Raw genomic sequence first — 25,971 nt, 5'->3', positions numbered from 1 at the left:
AACAATTATATTTTGTCAGAAACAATGTACAAAGGTATTGTATAAAACATATAATATATCACTCATAGTTGTACCTTTTCAAGGGCAAGGACCTAAAGTCATTAAATTTAACCTTTTCCCTCTCCAATAAGTTTACATTACTTAGCTTAAATGATGGAGACATTTTAATAACAGGGTTTGCTCACTGGCAAGCTAGGTACAAAGAGTAAATATTCTAAGTTCTGAATTTAAAAATTAATCTTCAAAGCTATTGAAATAATTTATCAAGTCAAAAGACTCAGAATCTTACAGAAAATCTTGTTAATGTAAAATTTGTTTCACACTTTAGATTACCAAAAGTCAAGAACAGTAGGTAACATGGATTCAAAAGTCAACTTTGTATTATCTTACTAGAACTACTGACAATCCTTTTTTAACAAAAAAACTTAGCCCAAAATACCATGTTATGAAATTCAAGCAGTCACAATTTGTTCTTGCATTGATTTTGAAGTAGTATGTACCTATCAAGGACATTATGCTTGTACCCTTATTGGTTTGGACAGGGAGGGGATGTTCCAAGTTGTCATGCTGTCTGGACCACTAATGTTCTTACTGTTCTTACATGAGGTCTGGGACTGTAGTTCACACAATATAAATCCAAGTATAAATCAAATGGAAGTCATTGCATGGGCAGTTCAGTAGCTTTTGGGAAATTATCTTAATGTGAAATTTAAGGAAAGATGGAATTTGCAGCTGGAGATTTGGAACATCACCAAATCTATCACCTAGATCTTAGCTGAGCTAAGTTTAGATGTCAAATTTTAAACAAACTAGTGCATGACTAGAATGGGAGCTCAGTATTTTCTAGCACAGAAATGAGGCAAAATGTTAACTACAGACACATAAATGTTCCTTTTATTTCTTTTTTTTTTGTTGTTTATTTTTCAACAGTAACCATTCTCACACTCACTGAGAGGATGTAATTCTCTTAGTAATAATCATTAAGGCTCATGACATTACAAATACTTAGCACACAATATGGTCTTCCCTTGGGGGAATTGACAAATAAAACATTGATTTATTTGTTCTTCCAAATAGAGATTCTTCTAATGTAATATGATCATGGTTTTCCATGTTCCTGATTGTTAGAGCTTAATTTTTTGACATGTTTTTGAAATATTTTGAAATATGCTTAATTTTTAAAAGGTGCATACAAGTAAAGACTTTGCCTCTCTTTCATCACTTTGTTTTTGAACTTGTAGAAATCTTTTCTGCAGCAGCCCTTCAAAATTAATATTTTATAAGTACTCAATAAAGAAGCTTATTGTGACTAATGTTCTCTATCTGTACACTATGTCACATCATAATTCTCTTCTAATTCCATTAGTTTGAATCTTGAGGAGCTATATATGTCAGGAAAATTTAAATATTTCAGTCTCACAGCAAATCTAGAAAGATTAAAAGAAAAATATGTAGCACTGTGATCCTCTTCCAGTAGAAAGAGAGATGACACTGAACTTCAACCTCAAGCCAATTGCCTAACCATATTTTGTTCTTTGGTGTCTTGGAGGAAAAATCTCTTTCTGCCTATTCTTTTTCTTAAGCTTTCAGGAAAAAAAATTCCCCTCACAGAATCAACACATTAAAAAACATACCTTTGGTTGAAGGCTCCAACTGCTTTATCCCTTATCAAAATTGCTGCTAAGGTTGCACAATTGTTTTGTTGTTGTTGGGCTTTGGGGATTACTTGGGACAGAATTATAGTGGAAAAAGAAATTAAAAGAGAGGGCTCAACTTGACTTACTGAAATTTAACTTAGTGGCTGGACAACCTATAGATATCTATTTAAGAAAACTACTGAATTATACTATTAAACTTCTAGTGAGGAGAAATAGATATGTCTTTCTAAGCATCTTTGCTTGCTGTAGCCTGCTATTACAGGACTTTATTGACACTTGCTAACTAATAGGAAACAGTCAAAAAGTCATGTAAGATAATGTATTTCAGCTCTGATGATTTCTTTTCAAGACTTCTCATTGGATATTTGCTGGGGGTACAGACCTTATGTATACTTTTGTACAAAAAGAATTACTAATTTACTAAGAAAATAAACCACTAGATCAATTTCAACAGTTCAGAATTTACTTTGTGACTGATAGTTAATATATAAACATCAAAGAGCATAAACTTGGTTAGAAACTCGTCTAAGCATTGAAATAAGCACATTTGCCATTTATTTCTAAAGGATGACATTAGAATAAAATGAGTTTTGTTATTATTGCAAAGATTGAGTCAGCATTGTACACATAACCATTCCATCTGTATATCAAGAAGTTTGTAGTGTACTCCTCAAAAGTGCAAAACAAATTTGGGCATAAACATGTATAGCATTTTTTAGATAAGACAACAACTAGTCTTTTTCTACAATGCTTCTTTTAGGGATGTAGAAGACAAGGAATGCCAACAGTGGGTCCAGTTTCAGAAATGTCCTTTTTCATGAAACATTGACTCTGTTTGGTAATATATATATCAAATACAGAAAATACCTTGGCATTCCATGCAAACGTCAGACAGTATTTTCATTGAGTTAGCCATTATCATGGTAATTGTATTCAGAGCATCCCTCACATTTTTACACCATTATAAGGGTGTCTCCTCCTATCACCCACTCTTCCTAATCCCCAGCAAAAAGTATGCATCCTTCTTTTCAAGACACTTGAGAAAAAAAAATGGCAAAAACAAGTGAATGCTAAGTAGTAGGGAGAAGACTAATATTGTTCTTATTTATGTATACCAAAATAGTCATTGAGGGATTATCTTTTTTTTTCAGAGCAGCAAAATCCCCCCAGGAGACATTTCATGGTGCTGCTGCTGTAAGACATTATTTCTTTGTTAATACCTCCTAAGTTGGTTCCTATCAAGTTGCTACTATAACTATTTTAATTGTTTGTCCTTCTGAAGACAAAGGGGCATATCATAATCTCAAGATGTGTCAAAGAAGCAGGTAAATCCTCTTGCACAAGATGAAAACATATTTTTTATGAGGTTCCTGCTTTATTTATTATTTGCAACACCAGCATTGTTAGTTATTATAGCATATTAATCCTAGAGAAACAAAGTATAAACTGTCATATATTTCTGACCTAAAGAGTATATATACTTTCTGTGTAGATGAAAGGGAAAATTATTTCAAAAAACTTACAAAATAATGCCACAAATGAACAACTGAAAAACAATCTACTCTTTATTATATAGTCATATCTCCCATGAATATTCAGTGATGTGAACTGATGGTACCTTGAGGCCAGAATTTAGTTAAAAATTAGGGTATTGTTGTTTCTTTTTTTCAACAACAATGTAAGTGTGACAAGCCTTTAAGAATCAGTTCCATTCCTAACTTGAGTAAAGTTAATGGAACTCCAAATATCTAAGTAAATGCAGCATTCATCCAGCATGAGTTACGTCTACCTAAGAATTACAATATATTGTATCTTCCTGTGTAGAAGTAAATCATGCATCAAAAGATCTCCAAGACTCGATATTCATCACTTTATAAGATTAACAGTTTGGATTGCTACATAGATGGATTTTTTAATCTCTTAAATTGCAGAAGTGAAGAAAATCTTGCTAGCCAAAATGCCTAATTAGCAACATTAACCACCTCCATTTGGGTTTAGAATGCTGGGTTGTTTTTTTTTCAGATCTCCAGCTGATACTTTAAACTAAAAGATGGCCTCTGCTTTCCCTTAGGTTACCCCTTTCTGTCTCTTCTGTTCTGCTGCGAATGGACGGTTTACTTTTATCAGTGAAATATATTGTCTCTGACAAAGCTGCTACTGACGTGTCTTGAAAAGGGTACTAGTTACTGGCAGCACTTTCTCCTCCAAGATCAATCTGTATGAAGAGCATAGACAATTGACCCTGCAGCAAGGATCATGAACATACTTTTCAGCATGCCTCTCTCACAAGGCATTTACTGCTATTGCACTGCATGGTCAAGGTCCTTTAAATTCCTAAACTGAGGGATGTGTGTGTGTGTTTGAGTGTGAGCAACTCACCTCCCCTAAGGGCAGCGACAAAATCTGCTTTATTTTATTGCTTTTCAATGCAATAGAGTATGTGTCAGTGGAATAAAATGATTTTTCCAATCCTGCCAGCATTTTTTGTAGTCTCTTCTCTAAATGATAGAAAAATCATTAATGTCAGTTACTTTACCATAAAATAATAACAAAAGATGACACATCAGGTTGGGGATGGTAGATGGGAAATGAAAGATGATTTCCACCCCCACCCCCACCCCCCCCCAAATAAGTATTTTAGAGCGGTAGAAGCATATTTCACTGAAGCAAATGTTGGATATGCAGTGACAACACTATTGAGCTATTGCTTGCTTTTCAAGTGAAGTAACTTTTTCTGAAATTACAAGATAATCTTTATCACAATTTAACTGAAATGAGTCCAACAAGCACTTCAGAGAATCAGAGAATAGTTTCAAGTTGGAAAAGACCTCTACAATCATTGATTCCAACCACTTTCATGGCATAGCAAAATCCACTATAAAACCATGTCCCTAGGTGCCACATCTACACTTCCTTGGGCAGCCTGTTCCAACGCTTGACAACCCTTTAGGTGAAGAACTGTTTCCTAATATCCCCTGGTGCCGTGTGAGCCTTTTCCTGTCTTCCCTGGGAGAAGGGGCCGACCCCCATCTGACTACAACCTCCTTTCAGGTAGTTGTAGAGACTGATAAGGTCTCCCCTAGCCTCCTTTTTTTGGGTTAAACAGCCACAATTCCCTCAGCTGTTCCTCATAGGACTCGTGCTCCAGACCCTTCCTCAGCTACATTGCCCTTCTCTGGACACACTCCAGCACCTCAATGTCCTTCTTGCAGTGAAGGGCCCAGAACAGAACGTGGGATTCGAAGAGTGGCCCCACAATGTGAAGTACAGGAGCATGATCATTGCCCTGGTCCTGCTGTCTTAATCCCAGATACATTCTCTTAACTGTGTATTAATAGTCCCTGTTATTTTATTTTTTTTGCACATTTTTAAAATCTGACGTACTATAGAGTTGTTGGATTTTACAGAGTTTCTCTGTGTCCATTTGTCTTGGGTTACAATATGTAACCAAAAATGTTTATTCTATTGCCATCTGTTGAAACTGGTTGGGGAGGTGTTTTCTCTACCTCTTCTATGACCCATTCCTCATAACTCGTAAGAGGGGGAATGGGGTGGGTGTCTTCTGATAATCAGACAGCTGTTTAAACCAGGTGAGGCAGTGTTCTTATCTCTTCCACAGGCCATCCTCCCTCGGGGGATATCTGCTGTTAACTGAAAATGACTGAAAACATTATAATCACCCCATTGTGAGATGCTCCACCCAGTGGGAGGAGCCAGGCATTTCTATTTGGATAAAATCTTGGAGTCAGAACACTAGAACAACCTGTTTCCACTGGATTCCCAGAGGGAGACTGGGCCCATCTCGCTACCAATGAATCCTTCTACAGGATCATCTCTATTCCAACAACCACATTTGTCATTCCAGAGGACTTAATTTGACTGCTACCAACACCCTGACCAACAGGGTGTCAGGAGGTTGTATTCTGACTGTCAGAATTTTTTGTTTCTTTGCTTGTTTTGTTGTTTTTGGTTTTGGTTTTTTTTTTTTTTTGGTACTACTACATTTGTATCTTTTAATATTCCTAGTAAAGAACTGCTATTCCTCTTCCCATATCTGTGCCTGAAAGCCCCCTAATTGCAAAATTATAATAACGTGGAGGGAGAATGTTTATGTTCTCCGTTCCAAGGGAAGCTCCAGCTATCCCTGGCAGACACCTCTCTTTCCAAACCAAGACACCATTCTGTCACCAAAATCAGGCACTGAGAGCCTGAAACAACTTCAGAATCAGAATGGGCAAGCAAAACTAATTCAATTTTGCTGCATGTTAAAATGACCACACCTGGTCTTTTGTTACTGGAAACCACTAAACAAATGGGCCAATGGAGTCTGCCAAATTTAATAAATAAGAATGAAGAAATTTACACTAAAGATTTTCCAGTGAAAAAAAGACTTCTTCAATGATGACACATTTCATGGATTCTTGCTGGTTTCAAATATGTTTCTTCCCTTCCACAATGATAACCTCTTGGCCCTCGCTTAAGGTAACCCTGTAACATCTTGTTTACAATCACTTGCCGAAAGGCAGACAGCAGTGAGGCAGGTGATGACCTGCTACCATCAAATACAGAAGAGCAAGAAAATGAAAAGGCAAGGAAAGAGAGAAACAATTTACCTCCCCATCGGAAGCTGCACCACTATTTGGATACTCTGGTTACACTGCTGCTTCCCAGTTCTATTTTACCCTGCTTGAAACAGAAAAGTCAAGAGCAGTTCAGTACTGGTTACTTACTCAATTGTGTTCCTGTCCACTTTTCCTGTCATATTAATGCCATAGAATTGCTGCATGGCAGCTATAGCTGATTGCATGGTTTCTGCAGAGCGCAACACCGACATTCGGGGGTCAGTTGGTGGAAGGTAGCCATACTTTTGTAACCATACCTGCAATGACAAGTGCAGTGGCTATTAAATAGAAATTAGAGGTAAATAAAATGGTTCCTAATAATTAGTTTTATACAATACATAAAGAAGTTTCTAATTCACCAAATACAAGTCCTGTTAGTTTGGGTGCTTGCGTTTTTTTAATTTATTTTATCTGCAGATAAAAAATTCTTTGTGGATTTTATTTCACCCTCTTTATTAAAGGTTCTGTTGCTGCAAGATTTACAGAGTTTTCTACCCAGAAGCCATCTCTCTTTATTATCTGAAACCACCTGCTTCAATTATTTATTTAATGTATTTATTTATTTATTTGAAGCTACAACTTAAGCACCTAACCCTGGCTCTAGGCACTTCAAGTAGTGTTTTAAACAGACAAGACATAAATCTACGATATATGCCGCATACGATTGACTGCCCACGGGACACATAATATTCATCATCTACAATAATAAATCCACAATAACTCACACATTTACACTAAATTGTTATTATCTCCAGAAAAATATGAAAGAGAGGGTAGAAAGACATTCAGCTTTCTGTGAAGAATATCAAAATCACGTACTTATAGGCAAAGAAGGTGTCCGGGAGATAGTGAAGTAGCAGAATCTGCCTCCACTTAGAGAAAATTCTCTCACAAGAGGAACTGCCTTTTAAATCAAGATTAATTTAATGATGAGTGCTTATGCTCTTAATAGTGTAGAAGTGTGAGGTGCAAGTTACTGAGAGCTTCATGTATTACAGCCACAATCTTAGGAACACTTGGACAAGCCCTCTCAAACCTGCTGTCCTCTTGAGGCAATGCTTCACGAACAAGTAGCTGCAGCTATCATAATGTTTCTATGTATTCTCAAAATCAAGACTATGCAGAAAACAGTGAAAGACTTTTGAGTAAGTGAGGGCACTGACACAGCTTTAAAAATGTCTCTTCATTTGAGGGCTGAAAGTTCTCCCTAGAATGAAAGGTGCATATATTGCCAATCTACAAGTCTCAATTAAAATGTATTGCTACAATTTCACTCCCCCCAGTAACAAAATATTTATGACCCCATAAATCTAAACTTCTGTTCTTTAACAACAACAACAAATTGATTCAGCCACCTCTTTCAAACATATCATAATTCATAGATTCTGAATCATTACATTAATGAACAGTATCCAAACCACCCACCACACCTTATAGTGTTTTGTGGGCTCTCTCTGCCTCATACAACACTTCTGGGTTTTTACCTGTTTGTATATGCACCATTTACATGCAGCCTAACACCATCCTATGTATCAATTTTCAGTTTTAAATTTATCTGGCTGAGTCCACCATTTCAGTTTTGCAGCAGGTTAACCATGGTTGTGATTCACTCCCCTTTTATGAACACAGTGAAGATGATCACATTGAATTAACTTGTTATTAATGTTCACTTTACTAAAACTGAATATGCATTATAGGTGAACATTGGGTCAGTGTAAGTAAAAGATCAAAATGGCTTTAAGGACTGTGGAAATTTTCAGATATTTTTAATTTAAACATGTTTACCTTAAACACACATTTACCTGTGCAGTTCACACACAAACTCAACAACCACAGAATCACAAAATCACAGAATATTCTGAGTTGGAAGGGACCCACAAGGATCACAGAATCCAACTCTTAAGTGAATGGCCCACAGGGATCAAACCTGTTTGTGCGCTCGACACAACAGGGAGATAAAACAGGACAGGAAGGTATAGGCAAGATTAAGACCCAGACTAAAGTCTTTTACCTTCACACTATCTCTATATACAGGAATCATTCAGAATAAGAAAATTCTGTTTAACAGATAGGAGAATGCTCTTATTTATAACACAAACTAATTGCTACAATCCATACCTACATACAACTTTACACAGTCGTGCCGTCTTGCACTTTTCAGCTTTAAGGCAGAGCTTGTGTACACTAAGTGTGTGCAAGATTTGGGTAATTACAGAAATAACTTTTTTTGTGCCACTTTGCAGACAAAGCCTTTTCTTCCCTACATTATTGAAAGATAGCTCTGAAAGGCCAGACAGAACCTGAATGTTGTCAAGAGCAATGTAATATGTGGAAACAAGACCATGGAACTAAGAAATAAATAAGTATGACACAGAGTGGATTGATTTCAGTGTAGTATGTAGAGGGTCTTTGCATTAATATTTACAGTGAATATATTTAAGAATGGGGCTATTTTTATATTCATCTTCTCAAGTCAGTGATATCAAAACAAATAGGGAAGAAAAATAGTTCACAGTAGCATGTCACGGTTATGTAAAATGGTGTCACCTTCTTAGCAAAAATTTGGTATACAGACAAAGACCAGGCCTTTTTAAGAAGCTCTCAGGTGCTAAGGGCAGACAAAATTTCTTGGTAGGCTTGGGAGGTCACCTATCATCATGCAAAACCATCCTCACTGCAGTGTAACTGAAGAAGTCAGAGGTATGGGATTGCAAGTAAGAACATTTGCCAGAAGTTAAACCTTCAGACATCTGAATTAGAAAAGCTATTACTACAGAGACAGAAAAAAATATCTAGGGAACTACGGCTCATGGGAGAAGTGGAGCAGGGACAACAAACTGGAATCTAGCACAGTGCCACTACAGACACTTGGCAGTAAAGGAAAAGAGAGTTGGCCCAGAAACAGCAGGACAGGACAGTATAGCCTTTCCCTATCTAAAAAGTCTTACATACAAGGTAAGTACAGGATGCCTGAAAGCCACCCTCAATCACTGAACAAAAGAAGCAGACCACCTGGGTCTTCCCTCAGCCTTCAAAATAGCCTAGAAGACATAGCCAATATACTGGAAAGTCAGATGACGCTCTGAAAGTAAGTTTCTTTTTGAAAATTCAGACAAATTGACTTCCAGGCTGGTGAATGTTTGAGAGCTAGTAGCACTTAGTGTTACCAAATTCTTTACTCTCTCCTTACGAGAAAGGATTATGAAACAAGGAAAAATACCAGCAAATCTGGTTCTGCAGTTTTCTACAGGAAGAACAGAAAATTTTGTCAGACCTTGGCTCAGACTACCAGATATCTGAAATATGCACCTCGGATTTTATTGTGCATAGCCCAAATGCTGTGAAGTATAGAGAAGAAGCTTAACTTAAAGACCAGAATATATAGGTGGGCAAAACAGCAAAAAGAAACAGTAGGAGAAGGAGAATGAAAGAAAACAATTTTCTTTCAGCTTATATTTTTGAAGCAAGCTATGAAAGAAATTATATACAGAACTTCCACCTTCCCTCTACTGAAATTAGACTTAGTCTGCCTTTAAGGTACTTCAGCAATGACAATGTCTTGGCGAGCCTTTTCCTGAGGAAATCCTTGGTCTTGGAACAAAGAAATAGTGAAGCAGATCCATCTAACATTTAATGTCTTAAATGCCAACAAGGACCCTTCACCCAGACTCCAAATAAGTGATGTTTCATTCCTCTATACAATTTAAGAAAAAAATACTGCTACTTCAAGTCAAGGTTTTGGGCAGGACTTTCTTGTCCTGCTTCAAAATGAGATCCAGATCCATGGTATCTCTCAGGTAACCACAGCTGGAAGGCAATAGGTTCCACCATTTCCCTCTCCAGTACAGTGCTTTAGGACCCTACTGCTGTGAAGTTTCCTTTAGAGTTGAATCCTTCTTACTAGAATTTAAGCCTCTACCTTTCTATTTTACCTGCTACAGGTAAAGGTAACTAGTTATTAATTCCCCCTCTGAAGCAGCCTTTCATGTATTTGAACATTCTGATGTGAGTCACTCTTTCTACTATTTTAAAAATGAACTAAAGAAACCTCTTTTGCTTAATCATATTTCATTACCTGCATTAACCTCCAGAAAACTTGAAGCTAAAATCTGTCCTCACTGAGCATCTGCTTGCATTAGATTTCCATGTTAGTTCCCATTGTTGGCCTATTAGCAAACACTGGAGTTTAGCTGAAGTGTTAGGAGCAAATCAGAAGAACAAACCCAAATATTTCGTTTTGGAAAGAAAAAAAGAAACATGGAAAAAACAGAAATAAAATTAGCCTAAAAATATATTTATTCAGAACCAGACCTTCAAGGTTATGTCCCATTCATCTATACCTCTTAAAATTTTAAACCCATGTTTTACACATTTTGCCCACCAGAAAAGTTCCTTTACCCTGATTCCATAATTGTAAAGAAAATGATAAACAGAATCCATTGGTGATGAAATCTATAGACACAACAGGAGTTTGTTGAGGAACTGACACTTCTGCAGGCATCCACAGAACATGTAAGTGTTCAACAATGAGCTGTATCACGTTCCAGATTTTGGATGTCATTGACTACATACCTAGAGCTTGTTTGTTTGTTTGTTTGTTTGTTTCTGACATGATGAAAAAATCTTTTCATTTTAGTTTGTAACTACTACTTATCTCTATGGGTCATCTGGCAATGGAACAGATAGAACTTTCTCACACGGCTGTATTTTTTTTTTTTTTCTCCTCTAAAGAATAAGGTATGGGCTAACTTAAAGTGTATTAAATAGACTGAGGGATTTTAATCATTCAGATCTTTGGTAGTTTAGGAAGAAAGAGTGATCTTAAAAACAGTATGATGACACCAAACTCTTATTAAGAATAAAGGAAACTGATGTATTGTCATTAAAGATTAAACAAGAATATTAAGATAATCAGAGCTTCAGAGATATTACTGATTTCTAAGATAGAAGAAAGCTTAGCAACAAATTATTAATGTTCCTGAATGACAGTACATAGTATAAGCTACAGTACAATTATGTTCTATGAACCTGAAGGCTTAGTAAATCAGTCTAATAAAGCACAGACAAAAACAATTTCATAAACAAAATATCTTCAGTAGTGCAGCTGCATATCATTATTATTCATGTATTTCTATTTCTGTTTTAGATTTTATCTGCCAACAGAATTCCTATCTGCACTGAGTAAAACTGTGACATTTCATAATTTCAAAATATTTTGACTTCTGTTTTTTAATACACTTCCACCAAAGACACTATAAGTGAAATGATTTAAAGTGTATGAGTAATTCAGGGAATTCATATTTTCAAAAAGCATACATTTATGATTCTAACTTCCAGAGATCACAACAGCATTTAGTAGTTCAAGTGTTGATGTAATTCTGAAAGGGATTGAAGGCTTTAACTATACTAAGAATAAATAAGCTAGCTCTAGAATTAGTATCCATATGACCAAATTATTTCTTCATTTAGGTCAAATAATCATTGCTAATGGTGTGGTTTAATTACAGACCTACCTATTGCAGCTAATACTGACTTTTCAGTGACAACTTGATAGACAGACAGAAATAAACCAAAGTGTTTGCACAGAACATTATATGAAATCTTATGTCTTTCCTTCCTCTTGCCTCCAGTGCCGCCAGTTCCTCATCAGGGATGTTTTTCCTTCCTAACAGAATACACTGATGTGAATGGGTATGTGGTACATTGCATATATCCAGTAAGAAAAATACTTTCAAGAAAAAGAATGTAAGAACATACAGTCCAGGAGAGTCTCACCTAGTCTATCAGTAATGTCTACAGAATGAAAGTAAGAATTATGATAGATAAAACAGAAGTTAATTGGTCATGATTGGTTTAGTACCCATGTTTTTAAGCTGAGATAGCTAAACCTTAAAAACCAAAACCCAGCTTGCATGTTCAGAGTACAACTGAAGCTCACAAACAAATCAGTTTCTTGGAAACTGTACAGTAATGTGGAAAAGGTCTTAGTTTGAAGGAAGCATCTTCAGACCAATAAATTATCTTTTTTATCACTTTGAACATGCCAGAAAGAAAACGTCAAAACACCAACTTGCAAAATTTAGTTCTCCACTGACATAAACCAGAAACTGACCAACCTTTTTTCTTGTGAATTATTGTGACAACCCCCCAAGAAATAATTTACATGTAATACTGACACATTCTCAGACACATTAATGATGGTAATCTTTACTGGGGATTTCAAAAATTGTAGCAGGGACTTAATAATTCAGACAAGTCTGTGGGATGTCTAGGTTGCAGCCTCCACTACAGTAAATACTTAGATACACTACTAGAAGTAGCAGAATTGACCTCAAAGGGGTCACAGAAGAAAATAAATTGGGCTTCGCTGGGTTCAGTGTTGCTGCAGCTAGTCAGTTCAAAATTAATTGAGGCACCTCCACTGTTCTATTACATATCTGCCTATTGCTTTTTTCTGTGTTCTAGCTAAAAAATAGATGTGAAATGGAATAATCTTATTAGTCTCCAACAGTACAAAACTGGATTTACTAACACATGATACTGCATGTCAGCAGAGAGGTGACAATCTGGAGTTTCCCCAGACACATGTATGGTGACAGAGATAATTTTTAAAGGATACTCCTCTTCCCAGTGATAGGCAGCTCAAGAATGACGACAGCAGCCAATAGCCAGAAGCTCCGCCTTGTAAGTGACTTTGATTCAAACTCAAGAGTCCAAGGAATGCCAAAAGTAAAACCGCAAAATGTATTCAAAACTGTGTTCTGAATTCCTCTAATTTGTAATTCAAGTTTAGTTTTAATATTCTAAATAATTTCCTTTACTGCCACACTCACACATGGGAACATCAATGTAGCTTAAGAGCAGCAGAAGTGGGAGGTGTAAAAGAGCTGTCGGGAGCACCAGGCCAGAGCCATTTACAGATCCCAGGCAGACAGACTGGAATCTACCAGTAAGCAGCAGATGTGGGGTCTGCATATAGCACTGTCCTCCAGCAACTGAAATATGCTTGGAACAGAGATTAGGCACTGCCCAGCTCCAAACGCAGAAGCTACATTGTTTATTCACTACTTCTACTGCCTGTGTGGAGAGTATACTGCCTGTGTGGGTTAGTGGTATATCAACTCCGACACAAATCCCTGGCCTAGAAAGAAATTCTTGATCATTTCCTGTAACGAATTTATAACTGACTTCAGAATGTGGACCTTATTCATTAGTTGCTCAGGGGAACTTTCTTCAGTCACTAACAGAAATCTCTAGCAAAGTCTGGGAGAGACCCAGACCAGTGGAAATACTTCTGCAAATAAAACTTACAGTTCTAGCAGACGTAAATCCTCAATCATACAGCTCATGTTAAATGATTCTGCCTCTGCATCTTACTAGAATTTCTAAAGCTTCTAGAAAAATATTAAGTCTCCTGCAGGGATAAGAATGCTGTATTGAATAGTCTGGCTGAATTTGTCCTCACTGGTCTTAAAAAAAGTGAAAAAAAGAAACTCCTAATGCCATGAGAATGAATAAAGGACTAGAGCATCACTCCTATGAAGAAAGACTGAGAGAGTTGTGGCTTCAGCTTAGAGAAGAAAATGTTCCAAGGGTATCGTATCTATGTACACAAATATCCGAAAGGGGGGAGCGGAGAAGATGGAGTCAGGCCCTTTTCAGCAGTGCCCAGTAACATGACCAGAGGTTATGGGTACAAACTGAAACACATGAAATTCTTTCTCAAGTCTGAGGAAACATTTTTTACTGTGCACTGGAAACAGGTTGACCACAGATGCTGTGGTGCCTCCCTTCTTGGAGATATTCAAAAGCCATCTGGATATGGTCCTGGGAAGAGGGTTGGACAGAGCTCTCTTTCTACAGTATCTATTCAATAACACCTTTGGTTTATGAATTTCAAATTAACAAGGAACATGGGTGCCACTTGCAACTTTCTGCCTGATAGCTAAGAATTGTTACACTTACAAAGAATTGTTGTCTACTCTTTTGGTAATCATAATATTGTGGAGAATGGAGATTGCCCACAAGATTCCATAATTTCCAGTTCCTTTAAGACTCAAACCTTTTAATTTTTTTGTCTCTTTCCATCCGTCTGTTTTTGTTTCTTCTGAGAGGTTATTCTTTCCTGGATCTTTCCTGGGTTTAGATTTTTCGTTTTCTTTCATGGTACTCTGTGGGTCATTATACGTAGCCATGGAGTTCATTCAGATGCCTGGACCCCAGAACACCACTGAGTAGATGAAGGTGATGGGCGTATAACAAAAACAATGATGAGCCCGGAGTCAGAGCAATTCTGGTTGGACCAAAGGCCCATGAGGTGTTACTTGGAAAACCATCATTCACTTTTTGGTAGCAAAAATGAGTGATGCCTCACAACTTCCCTCTTCACAACATTGCATATATTTAGACAAGGCTTTGAACATATCAATCAACATATAAATGCAACTTTTGTTTAGTGATATATTAAAAAAGGCAAGAGTTCCTTTCCAAAGGCAAGTGAGTCACCACATTCCATAAGATCACCCCATCTTGTCATTGCCTTGGTATTAGCATTTTTGACCCCTACAGCTTCGCAATACCTCACTTGCAAGCTGATTATTTTGGTCTAAACCAAATATGTATTGATGGCATCTTTGACTCTGATTAGCATTACAGTATTTTAGGGCAGAGTTGTTTACTCTTACACAAAAGGCAAGAAGGGAACTGAGGAACAACTAGGGAAACAATTTGCTGCTTAGATCCTACAGCTTAGTACTTGCTTGAACTTTTGTTTCTTGTGGTTTAGATTTCTCAAGAGAAAGCATATCTCCCCTCACACACATATTCTAAACAATCAAAGCAATGCATTTCATCATGGATTTATGAGGACTGCCTCACTGCTTCAATCCCAATCCTACAGGCAGGAAAGTCTCTAAGTGGCTGGCACTAGCTGGAAATGACCACATACTTTTTTAGGCTCTGAGAATATCATTGCAAGCAACCATGCCCTTCAAAAGGGAGGTATGCACATCACTAAAACTTAAAAAAAAATATACTATTTTTCCTCATAGGCTGTAAAATCATTAGGAGCAGCAGCAACACCAGAAACAGAAACTTCATACTACTGTAAGACTGAAGTAAGAAATCTTACTTGGTTATTTGGTATGTCTGTCTTCTATGGTATAATTATAAAATACATGCGGTGATATAAACCAAAACCAAAACAAAACCACCAGTGCATGGACCAAAAACACAGTAATGATCACTTTCCTTTTTATTTATCCCAATAGGTTGTTTCAAATAATTTTATAAAAGTACCAAAACTTGGTTCTAAAATATTTATGTAAGAAACCAACAGATGGTGGTGTGCTACTTTAAAAAGACTTGTGGGAAGGTGGACCACTGTAAAAAAGGAAATGGTTAATCTACTAATTCCCTTGGGGAAATGATTATTCAAACCAATATTTAGCACCTGGTATTTGAATCCATTAGATAAAATAACTTTACTATTATAATTTATGCAATTTCAATTTAAAACACTGAAATAGATGAAATGCAACATAAACATGTAAAGGAAATGTGACTTGAACAAACTTTTTTTTAGCCATATTGCCTTTATTAAATTTTCTTCATTATAATAGATTTTTTATCATTTTATAGACATAAGAAACATCATATTCTGAAACACAGAAACCTCCACTAAATATCTACATAAATATTTTCTGAATAGATATCAATATCATGAATATTCTTATACTATGGGTTAAACTAAAATTGCATTAAAGCAAAAGAACAGAAATGCAACAGCACAATGCATGTCTTTGTTGATTTATACCTCATAGGTTTTTACAACACCTTTATAAATAAGATTGCATGTAAATTCATACTTTATCACACTTAAGCAGTGTTTAAAAGTTTGTCTGTAAAAAACCAAGTGGCTATACCAGAGTCAAGAATAAAGCTGACTTCAGTGGAAATAGGAGGCATTTAACTGAAGCAGCAAGTTCCTTTATTTGGATGAATATCACTTTTTTTTTTTTTTTAATGTATTTTAAGCAATTAATGATGTCATGACTATAAGAAACATAAACTTTTATAGCACAGTATGTTTGTTTACCACAGCCAAAAGTTTTTTTCAAATGCAAATATATAAATATATGCTATATCATATATAAATATATGCTATATCATATATAAATATATGCTATATCCCTTTTTAACTTGAAAACATTATTTTTTTTTCCTTATGCTTTTCAAAGTCAGATATGTAAGATGCAAAATTTCGGATCCTGCACTTCCTTGCTGGATGTCATTGCATATTTTAGAAATACTTCCTTTTTTTGATTGGTCTAAGATATTTACAGTACTATTATAGCTCTTTGAAAAATCTGATTTATATTTCCCTGCTGAAATCTGTAGATAGAAAATGAACATGGATTTTGTAAATATATAAAATTGATATATTATATCAGTTTGTCATTTCCCAGGGAGAGACAGGAAGAAACTGTAATGAACAAAAATGGTAATTCTGTCTTTCCCAAATTACTTTATTTGGTCCAAATTGTGAAATGAAAACAAAACAGAAGTAAATACTACAATAGAACATTTACAAAAAACTTCATAACATCTGCAAGGAGGCCAGGGATCTAATAGAAAAAGGAAGCAAATTTCCTGAATTGTACAATTCCTTCATGAGGAAGAAGGACAATATTTTATTTCAACTACTGTTTTTCAAAGAACGCATACTACAGCTACATTATTAGCTACTTAATGAGTGTATTTGATCAGAGGCCTCAATGATGACAAGGAAAAGGCAGTACAGAAAATAGCTTGTCCTCTATCCCATATTGTTTTGGTTTCTGACTTATTCCCCAGTTTTGAAAATGCTGGTGCAGTAGAAGAGTTTCCATGGGATATTGATCTATAATTAATGTTTCCCACTTTCATTTCCAACACTTCTTCAGAAAATGCCTGTGGGAAATGACTCTGCCACAGGGAGGGCAGGGATCAATCAGAACCTAGCACTGCCATTTATACATGCTTGCTTCTAATGATTCTCTTTGATAGTTCATGCAAATTACACCTGTCTTTATTCTCCTCTGGTATGTATGGTTCAAATGCCATATAGTCCCCTATAACTAAAAAGGTAACAACAATACTGGATAAACATTTTCATCTTTTTAAATTAATCTTCAACAACGATCACGTATCTTTCATTAATCCTGTTTTATCATGGATCACAATAGATGAATACAGTTGCTTTTCTGTATAGAGTTCAAATCTTATGGAGCAAGAAAAGGTGAATTCAGTATGGAATTCATAGCTTTTGACTCCTGACAATGATGTTAAGGTAAAAGAAAAAAGACAGAAGGTATAGAGAAAACTATCTTGCTTGCTATAATAAAGACACATAAATTCCAAGGTAAAATATTTCTTTTCCATGAAAAAAATGTGTGTGTAAATTAGTGGCAGAACATGACGAACTCAGGCTAGCTCTATTAGCCTCCTACCTTCATAAAGACAAAATAATCCTTGTACTTCATTTGATGTCTATTTTGCTTGCAGTACACTAACTCACCAGCTGTTTGCAAGTAGTAGAAAAACTGAATATATTTCAGTACATCTGCAACTCTCCTTTTTGTGTCATGCTCTAAACTCTATTTTTGTTAAAGGGCAGAATTACAAAAATAGAAAGGGGAAGGGGAAGTGGTAGATTGATTCATGTGAGGGATGTGACAAGGTGATTCCTGCAGGCAGAAAGGGACGTAGAGTAATTGCTTCAAAGCAAGCCACGGGATTACCTTTTATTAGCTCCCCTATGGGCTATGGTCATGTGTTCTGCAATTTTAAAACGTAGTAGAACAATTTCAGCTTTGCTTAATTTGGACCTGATGCTGTGAATCCCTGACTGCTCTAAGTAGCCATAGGTTCAGATGGATGCTTAGAGCACACAGTACCCAGCTCAACTCAATCAAGTGTCATTACCAACCAAAAAGATTAGAATTTATCCATATTTTTATATGTATTAAAAAAAATAAAAAAAAATAAAAACTTGCCTAAAGAAAATAATTTCCTTATACTCATCACTGGTAATATTTGCGAAGGTCACATATTTTAGAATTTGGGGTTTTTTTTATAAATACATTGGTTTTCTAGCTCAAACATGAAGATAGAATCACAGTGGCAGAAAAGGTCAGGGAAAATTATACAGTATGCTTTTCTGTTTTTTTCTTCCAGAAGACATGGTCTTCCATGAAATTAAGCAACCAAGTACATTTTGAAAATTACATTTGCAATTAATAATTATCATAGGTCCTGTATTCTCATAGCAATGCCATTAGTATCATAATCCTGCAAATACAATATTAAGCATCCCAAGCAGCAGTTTATTTGATATTAATTTGTTTTCTGTTTAACCTCTTTTTTTTAGACTTGGTCTACCAAAAACTAGAGGAAAAATTAGGACTAGTTTTACCCATTCAGCAATTAAATTCAAAATTTCAAAAGTAAGTATACATTTTTTAGGAGTTCAAAGTGCAAGCGAGAACAGATTTTGTGTGTATTAAAGACAAGTATCTTTACAACAGTTTATCTGTGTATGTATATATATGACTCAGAGAAAAACTGAACTTTTTTTTCAGTTTTGGTCTTAGAAACAAGAAAAAAATTTTAATATAGTAATTGAGTTAACAACTGTTAATGAACTATCTGAATATTGTATTTCTCAGCTCCTACTGGAAGGAAAAAACCTTATTAAAAAGGAGCAATGTAATTTTTGCTGTACTGAAAACCAAAAAAACCTACGCATAACAACAGCAAAAAAACCCCAACCCGGAACAAAACAACAACAACAACAAAACAACACAAAAAATAAAGGAAAAAGTTTTAAAAGAGAGAAAACAGAGTCATGAATCAAATGTATCCTGAATTTTACAAACATCAAGCTCTTCTACAGATTAGGGTACATCAGAACTGCAAGTAAGGAACCCAAAAAACCTCCAACCTGTGGCCTGTATATAGTGAACAAAAAAAATCAGATTATGATTGATGTTACTTCAACTGTTTAGGACTCAATGTTCTAGTGCATTCTATCCCAAATCAGAACAGATACTCAAGATATTTCCAACTGAGATCTTCCAGTAGATGGTGGACATCATGGAAGAAGTATTCTCATGTTGTTGTGCTGTTTTCCTGAGAGCTAAGGAGAACTAATTTTACAAACTTGGCTATTTTTAAAAAATTTCTACACATAAGAGATAACAGTATGTTTTTACACTGTTTAAAGGTTATGATTGTATGATAAACATCTGCAGTATAACCCCCATTTTTATCTAGAGCTACTTCCTTCCTTACCTTAAAATTCTGCAACTGACTGTCATCATATCTACATTTCTTTTTTAATATATGCTTGCCACTATAGTTTTTTCTGTAAGCAATTTTTCCTGAAAAATAATCTTTCTTCTTTCTTCTAATCTAAGGAATATTCAGTTTGAGAAAATTAATATTAATTCCATCAGTTAAACAATTTTTAAAAAGCAATTTTCACTTCTAAGTTTAGTGTCCACTTCAACTGATCCACATTAATTTTTGAAAATATAAATAGAATTCAGTTTAGTTTTTCTAACTTGCAAGGCTGATCCTATTCAGTCTTTTGAATGAAACAATATTAATACAGAACCTTACAAAATGGCTTTCCTATACTAAAACTTCCCTTCACCCTTTTCTAGAATTGCCTTTTCTTGATGAACCACTTCCTGAAATTAAGTTATGAGAACCTAACAAACAGTATGCAAAAAGATATTAACAGAACATCTTAATGATATTAAAATATATCAAGATTTTTAGAACTGTTTTTAAATGCCCTATCATTTTCATTTTGTAGCACACTGAATGGCTGTTTCTGCTGATCTGTCTAAAAGATTGCCCAGCTCTCTTCCCTTGGTGTCTACAATTAATTTAGAAATCTGCAATGTATGCGAAGAATTCAAATTATCCCCTTCAGCAGGCATTACCCCATCAGCACTGTATTTCAGCTGCCACCCTCAATAAATTGACAACTATTCACTTCAATCCACACATGCTGAGACCTGAACTACAGCCCTCAGCAAATAACTTCTCCCTGTCTCTTTCTCTCTCTGTATCTCTCTCTATCAATTCAAAATCTCACCATAAGCTTCTCAACAAAATCTGTGGGAAAAAGTCTTGCACGGTTAGGTGGCTAACTGAGTAAGTTTCAAAGTTTTAAGAAATCTTCTTTTCACTGGGAAGATGAAAATCAGGATAGAGTGTATTTTCCTTAAATGGTGCATATAATTTCAAAGTAGAATTAGTTCAGGGAAGTCTTACAACCTTTACTATGGAAGCAGGATGATCAACAGTCTTCTGTGAGAAAAGGTTTCACATAATTTTCCTCCTAGAATTAATGATCTCCTCAGAGATAATATTGTTTCATGAAAAGGAGGATGTGCTGGGATACAGGTGCAATATTATGGCAGTAGTTATTAGATTTGAATTTAGTTATCATGATCTAGAGTTCACCAGTTTTGTCTTCTGTGCCTGTTCACTTTATCTCATTCCAACAAAACACAAGAGGCTGTGACAGCAAAGAGGTAAAGCTTTCTGCTAGCAAAAGCTGTATATTTAAGCAATAGCATCACAAGAGTTTGGGTGGTCTGGCATTTGATGCCTCCAGGGGACAGTGCAGAAGCCTTAACGAAGAAAAAAAAAGCAGGATGTAAGTCTGCAGAGGGAGTAGTATAGACCAGTCTAGGGCTGGAAGGATCTGTGAAATATTCATGTGGTTTTAGTGAGCACTGAACTGCTTTGTAGGGAAAGGAGCCTGAGAGAAACGGACCAAAGTCTACCACTGAGGCCTGTGAAGGTGTATTGGATCAGCAACTGTTTACATAAATGCTTTCACTGTGCACACAAGGTCTAGACAGGTAGAATGTATGTATACATCCTTTCAAACTTAAACAAGGCCAGTTTTCTGACACATGAAGAAAAAAAAAATAATTAAAATCTGCTTGCAGATTCAAAATTAGCTATTTGTTTTGTTTGGATCTGTAGGGCACATAGAGCAGCCAACATACCAAATTTTGTAGATGCCACTTTTTGTAATGGAATACTTGAACTAAATGTTGTAAAATCCTTACCACTCATCAGTGTGAAAAGAATATATATAAAGTGTGTTCCCTATCTTGTGAAGGCCATGAAACATTTCAAATAGTGCCAAGTAGTGCACAATTCAACAGTTTAACAGACATACACGGCAAGACTTCTTTTTTCTTCTACACATGCTACTTTTCATGTTCTTCTTTCCTTATTAAATTTAAAATATAGAAAACTTGCAACAGCAGGAAAGTATCCAAAATGTCTCAGAAACACCGTTTTGATTCTCATATTGTGTGTTGAAAATTCTGCTGTAAACTCTGCTTTAAAGGAACTCCGCATATAATATGGATCTGGTACCCTCAGGAATCATTCTGCCATTCTGAAAGGCGTCTAGAGTAACTGTTCTATCTAGAAAGGTACATAATCTAATTTTGAAATATTCAATTTCCGCACAGGACTGGTATAGGTTTATTACAGAAAGGCTAATGCCATGAACATGTACACATAAAAATCTACCATAGAGCTTATATTGTCTTTAAAAAAATAGTTTTTCTGAGTATTTTGCAGTTTTAAAAGACTTCTTCTTATAGCAGATCAAATGGGATAAACAATGGTAACCTCCTTCCACAGATGAGGAACTGCCCCTCTAAACTTCTGACAGGAGACTGAGAGGAGAGAAAACTCTTGGACACCAAGTGAACTTCCTCCTGGTTCTTGAGAACAAACATGGTGATACTTTCAAGTGCTTGAAGTTGATTAAACTGCTTTCACCTTGATGTTTGACCAAATGGTTTGTAAAATACATAAAAATACCCACAAAGGTAAAGCCTTCAGGAAAATTTAAGTCTTTTGCAAAAGGAATCACATGTACGAAAGTATACTTTCTAGACTTACTATACATACACTGTTATAAAGTATTTCTCTATTCAGATACTAGAGTCAGTTTGGTAAGTTGTACTTAACTCTTAGCTAATTAATACTTTATTTCCTATTTAAATATATATTAAAAAATACCCCCCACAATGGTTAAATACTTTAAAACCCTGCACCTATGACTCTTGTATAACTCACTACCTTTATAATATATGACCCCAAAGTCTACTGCAGATCATACATTAATGTTTTAAAACAACAGCAAATTTGTCATACTCTTAAGCAACTGCGCTAATATTGCAAATTATGCAGTATCAACTAGCATGCTGTAAGTTATTTGTATGAATATTTATAACCTATGGAAATAAATATTTATATATGAGAAAATTAAACAAGTAAAACAAACTGTTATTTGAACTTATGTACCCCAGGATTCCTTTAAACCCCTTATTGTAGAACTCTGTAGATTTGGTAACTTAATGCATTACCTATAGCTCAAGTCTTTCATTTTTGGAGACAAACACATTTTCCTTGGATAGCCTAAGCACTATCCCAGATTCCTCATGTTACTTTGAACTCATTTTTTTGTTATTCAGAAAGTTCTTTATATAACACAGGTATGCATGAACATTTTCTTCACAGAAAGAGAAAACAACAGCCTTTGGTCTTATTCTCCTCTTTTCTATTCTAACCACTGGAATACAAACCCGTACTGTTACTTGTGCCCATGTGGAGGCATTCCCACTGCTCCAGGTAGCATTCTTCCTAAATGGCAGTACTTCTCCAGATGAGAGAAGCTTCAAATTTGCGTGTTGTCTACTGATCTATTACAAGGGACTGGCTAAAGAAGAGCTTAGAATATGAACAAATGTTTTATTTAAAAAAATTAAATGGAAAATTTGATGACTCTTTAGTACCAGCTAAAGTATTTTTCAGAGACCACGCTTCTCAAAGAGCTTTTTTTTAACTTGACAAAGCCTAAGGAGAGTAACTGACAAAACCAAACATTTCTCGACCATATTTGTAAGTGGAAGCTGAAGGTGTTTTATAACCAGTGAGGATAAATACCCTATTCTCCCTTACTTGTTAAAAGAATGCAGATTTGGGACATGATTTTTAAAATTCTGTTTGCAGTCTAAGTCCTGCTAACACTCATCTTTGTCACATTACATCTGCTTGTTTTCCTGGGTCTGATATTTCCACACGTGATTGCACACAGGGTACACTACAGTGAATATCAATATGAACTGCTGAAAATGTTCAAAGAATTTAGGAAAAAGAACATAACAATGGAAAAGTAAAAATCAAGTCCTATATAGGAGAGCAGATGACCTAGGGAGGCATTGACTCTTGGGATCAAAACCAGCTCCTATTTTAACTGTCTTACACACCCTTATATGTGAAATCTGGAATGTAACTAGGGTTTTGCAAGGCTCATAGATGGCACAAAAGGAAGAATAACATGAATAATTACAACAAATCCTCAAAAGTCCTCAAATAGTAGCTTAAGCTGTTTAAGTCTAGAGCAGCTACTCAGAGGCAGAGTGAGAAATTTAATAAGGAATTTGAACACATATTCAGTGTCAGTTGAAAGCAACAAATTAATATGTAGAAATGTGTCCGTTAGAATCAAATACCTGAAAAATTAAATCAAGGCCTTTTCTGGAAGACAGCTGAGTAGGTCAGGTGGAACTGTACGCAAGCTACATATTGTGAGTATTTATTCATTATGCATTTCTGGCCAGGACGGTTATAGCATAATGGCATAATGGTTTTTTGTTTGTTTGTGGGTTTTTTGTTGTTGTTGTTGTTATGTTTTGGGGTTTTCTTGTGTTTTGTTTTGGTCTCTTTTTTTTGTTTTGTTTTGTTTTTGTTTTTTGTTTCTGTTTTTTTCCCAAATAAAGCCTTTTTTTTTTTTTTTTTTTTTTAATAACATATACTGTTCATTACTTATCTGAAGATTTGTAAAATATATACAAAACCATATAAAATGCATATCTTCACAGGTAGTTGCACATGCCTGACTTTTACATTGGCCATTACTATACAATGTTTCAAAAAATCTCCAATTGTAAATAAAAACAAGGAATGGAAACAATCATAGAGTCTATATATATTAATTATACTATGCATCTAAAGCAAAAAAATATACAGTGAGATATTGAAACCTCAACTAGTTTCTCTTTTTTATATTAATTACGTGACAAAACCAAAAAAACATGGATTTCTTACAATGAAATTGCAGATTCTACAGGTACTAGACTGATTAAACTGAAATACCTCATATACATTTGCTGTTTGCAGACAGATAGAAATGAGTCATGAATTTCACAGTGTGTTTGCATTCTATTTCCATTACTATTACATTAACTGTCTCATAGTTTCAAAATACTTTAATGATTATCACTTGACTCTGTTTATTGTCTTTCACAGGCAGTTTTACCCCTGTTCTATTATTTAAAATGTCTTTCATTTGATTAAACATACTGTATTTCAGTTTACTGTGAAATTAACTTTTATTATGGTATACATTTGGTAGTTTTTTACAACATAAAATAATGACACAAATTGGCAGCTAGGCAATTTTAATTTAGACAGAAAGGCTCCACAAGCACAGCTCATACCAGGAATTTTCCATGTCCTTTTATCAGCAACAATGCCCATAGACCCATAAGACACCTTAATTACTATCATTTTACTGTAACTGAGCCCAGTAACAATGGCTTGACTTTCAATATCTTCCATCTTTGTAACAAAATCTGTACATACTTGGTGTGTGTTCCACCATACTTAAATGTGTCAAAGTAATGCTTTTAATGTTGCTTGTAACACTCAAGCTCTTGTTGATAACTATGCACAAATTAATAAAGTGAACTGCAAACACAAAATCTTAAGTTTATGTTATTTTTTCAACACTTGGTTGTGGAAACATGGAATTAAATCCAGATCCAGATGTCCTTCCCTGTGTGTTACAGATTCATTCAAGCTTGCACATGAGGAAAGACTTAGCTTCAAGCACATGAAAGTCAGAAGTTCATTATCTAAATGGGATATTATTAAAATTGGGATTAAAGCGGCCTCACCAGATGTTTAATCTTGTGAAATGCTTAAAGCAGCACCAAGTGAGACTTGGTGTCAACTACTTGCTCTCGTTTTGATCAAGAATTGTTAATTTATTTTTTTTTTTAAGTATTTTCAGAATTTAAGTGAAATATGACTAGTGTTTTGGAAGGGCAGCTCTTATTTCACCTGATTTTGCTGGCAAAAAAAAAAAAAAAAAAAATCAGCTTTCTGATAAGTAATAGTATCATAGTTGATTTTAAGAGCTGCATTTTCAGATAATGCCCAAATAACTCTCAAGATTTTTATCAGTCTATATTTTACTGACCCAAAATTCAAATGCAATCTCAGTGACAAGGGATCTGACAGAGAACCTCTAAGCAATGCCATCTGTGATGTGAATCTGACATGTTCAGCTTTAGAAAGGTCAATGCAGAAGGACAACCTTGCTTGCTGTATCCATCACAACAAAATTCAGCAGTTTTGGATAAAGAAAATACTCTCCTTTAGTCTTATCAACCACACAATATCAGGGTATGCTATGAATAAGTACTAACATTTTTGCAAATACTGTTTTTTCTTTGATGCTGTCACCTTCAAATCTGCATAACACTCCAGTTTGGGAGACAACTTCAAACTGTTTGATATTGTTGAAGAGTTAGCAG

General features: G+C 35.3%; 1 protein-coding gene across 2 annotated transcripts in view; it reads right to left on the bottom strand.

The window, feature by feature from the left end:
- MMP16 (matrix metallopeptidase 16) overlaps positions 1 to 25,971 on the bottom strand; it is a 170,205-nt gene that overhangs the window by 74,176 nt on the left and 70,058 nt on the right. For both annotated transcript variants that reach the window (XM_040063856.2, XM_040063862.2), the window contains exon 2: positions 6,389 to 6,537. In XM_040063856.2, coding sequence (XP_039919790.1) covers positions 6,389 to 6,537 — 149 coding nt within the window. The remainder of the gene's footprint in view (positions 1 to 6,388; positions 6,538 to 25,971) is intronic.

This window comes from Hirundo rustica, chromosome 1 (genome assembly GCF_015227805.2).
Source record: "Hirundo rustica isolate bHirRus1 chromosome 1, bHirRus1.pri.v3, whole genome shotgun sequence".
Taxonomy (NCBI): Eukaryota; Metazoa; Chordata; class Aves; order Passeriformes; family Hirundinidae; genus Hirundo; species Hirundo rustica.
This window is presented reverse-complemented; position numbering and strand designations above follow the sequence as displayed.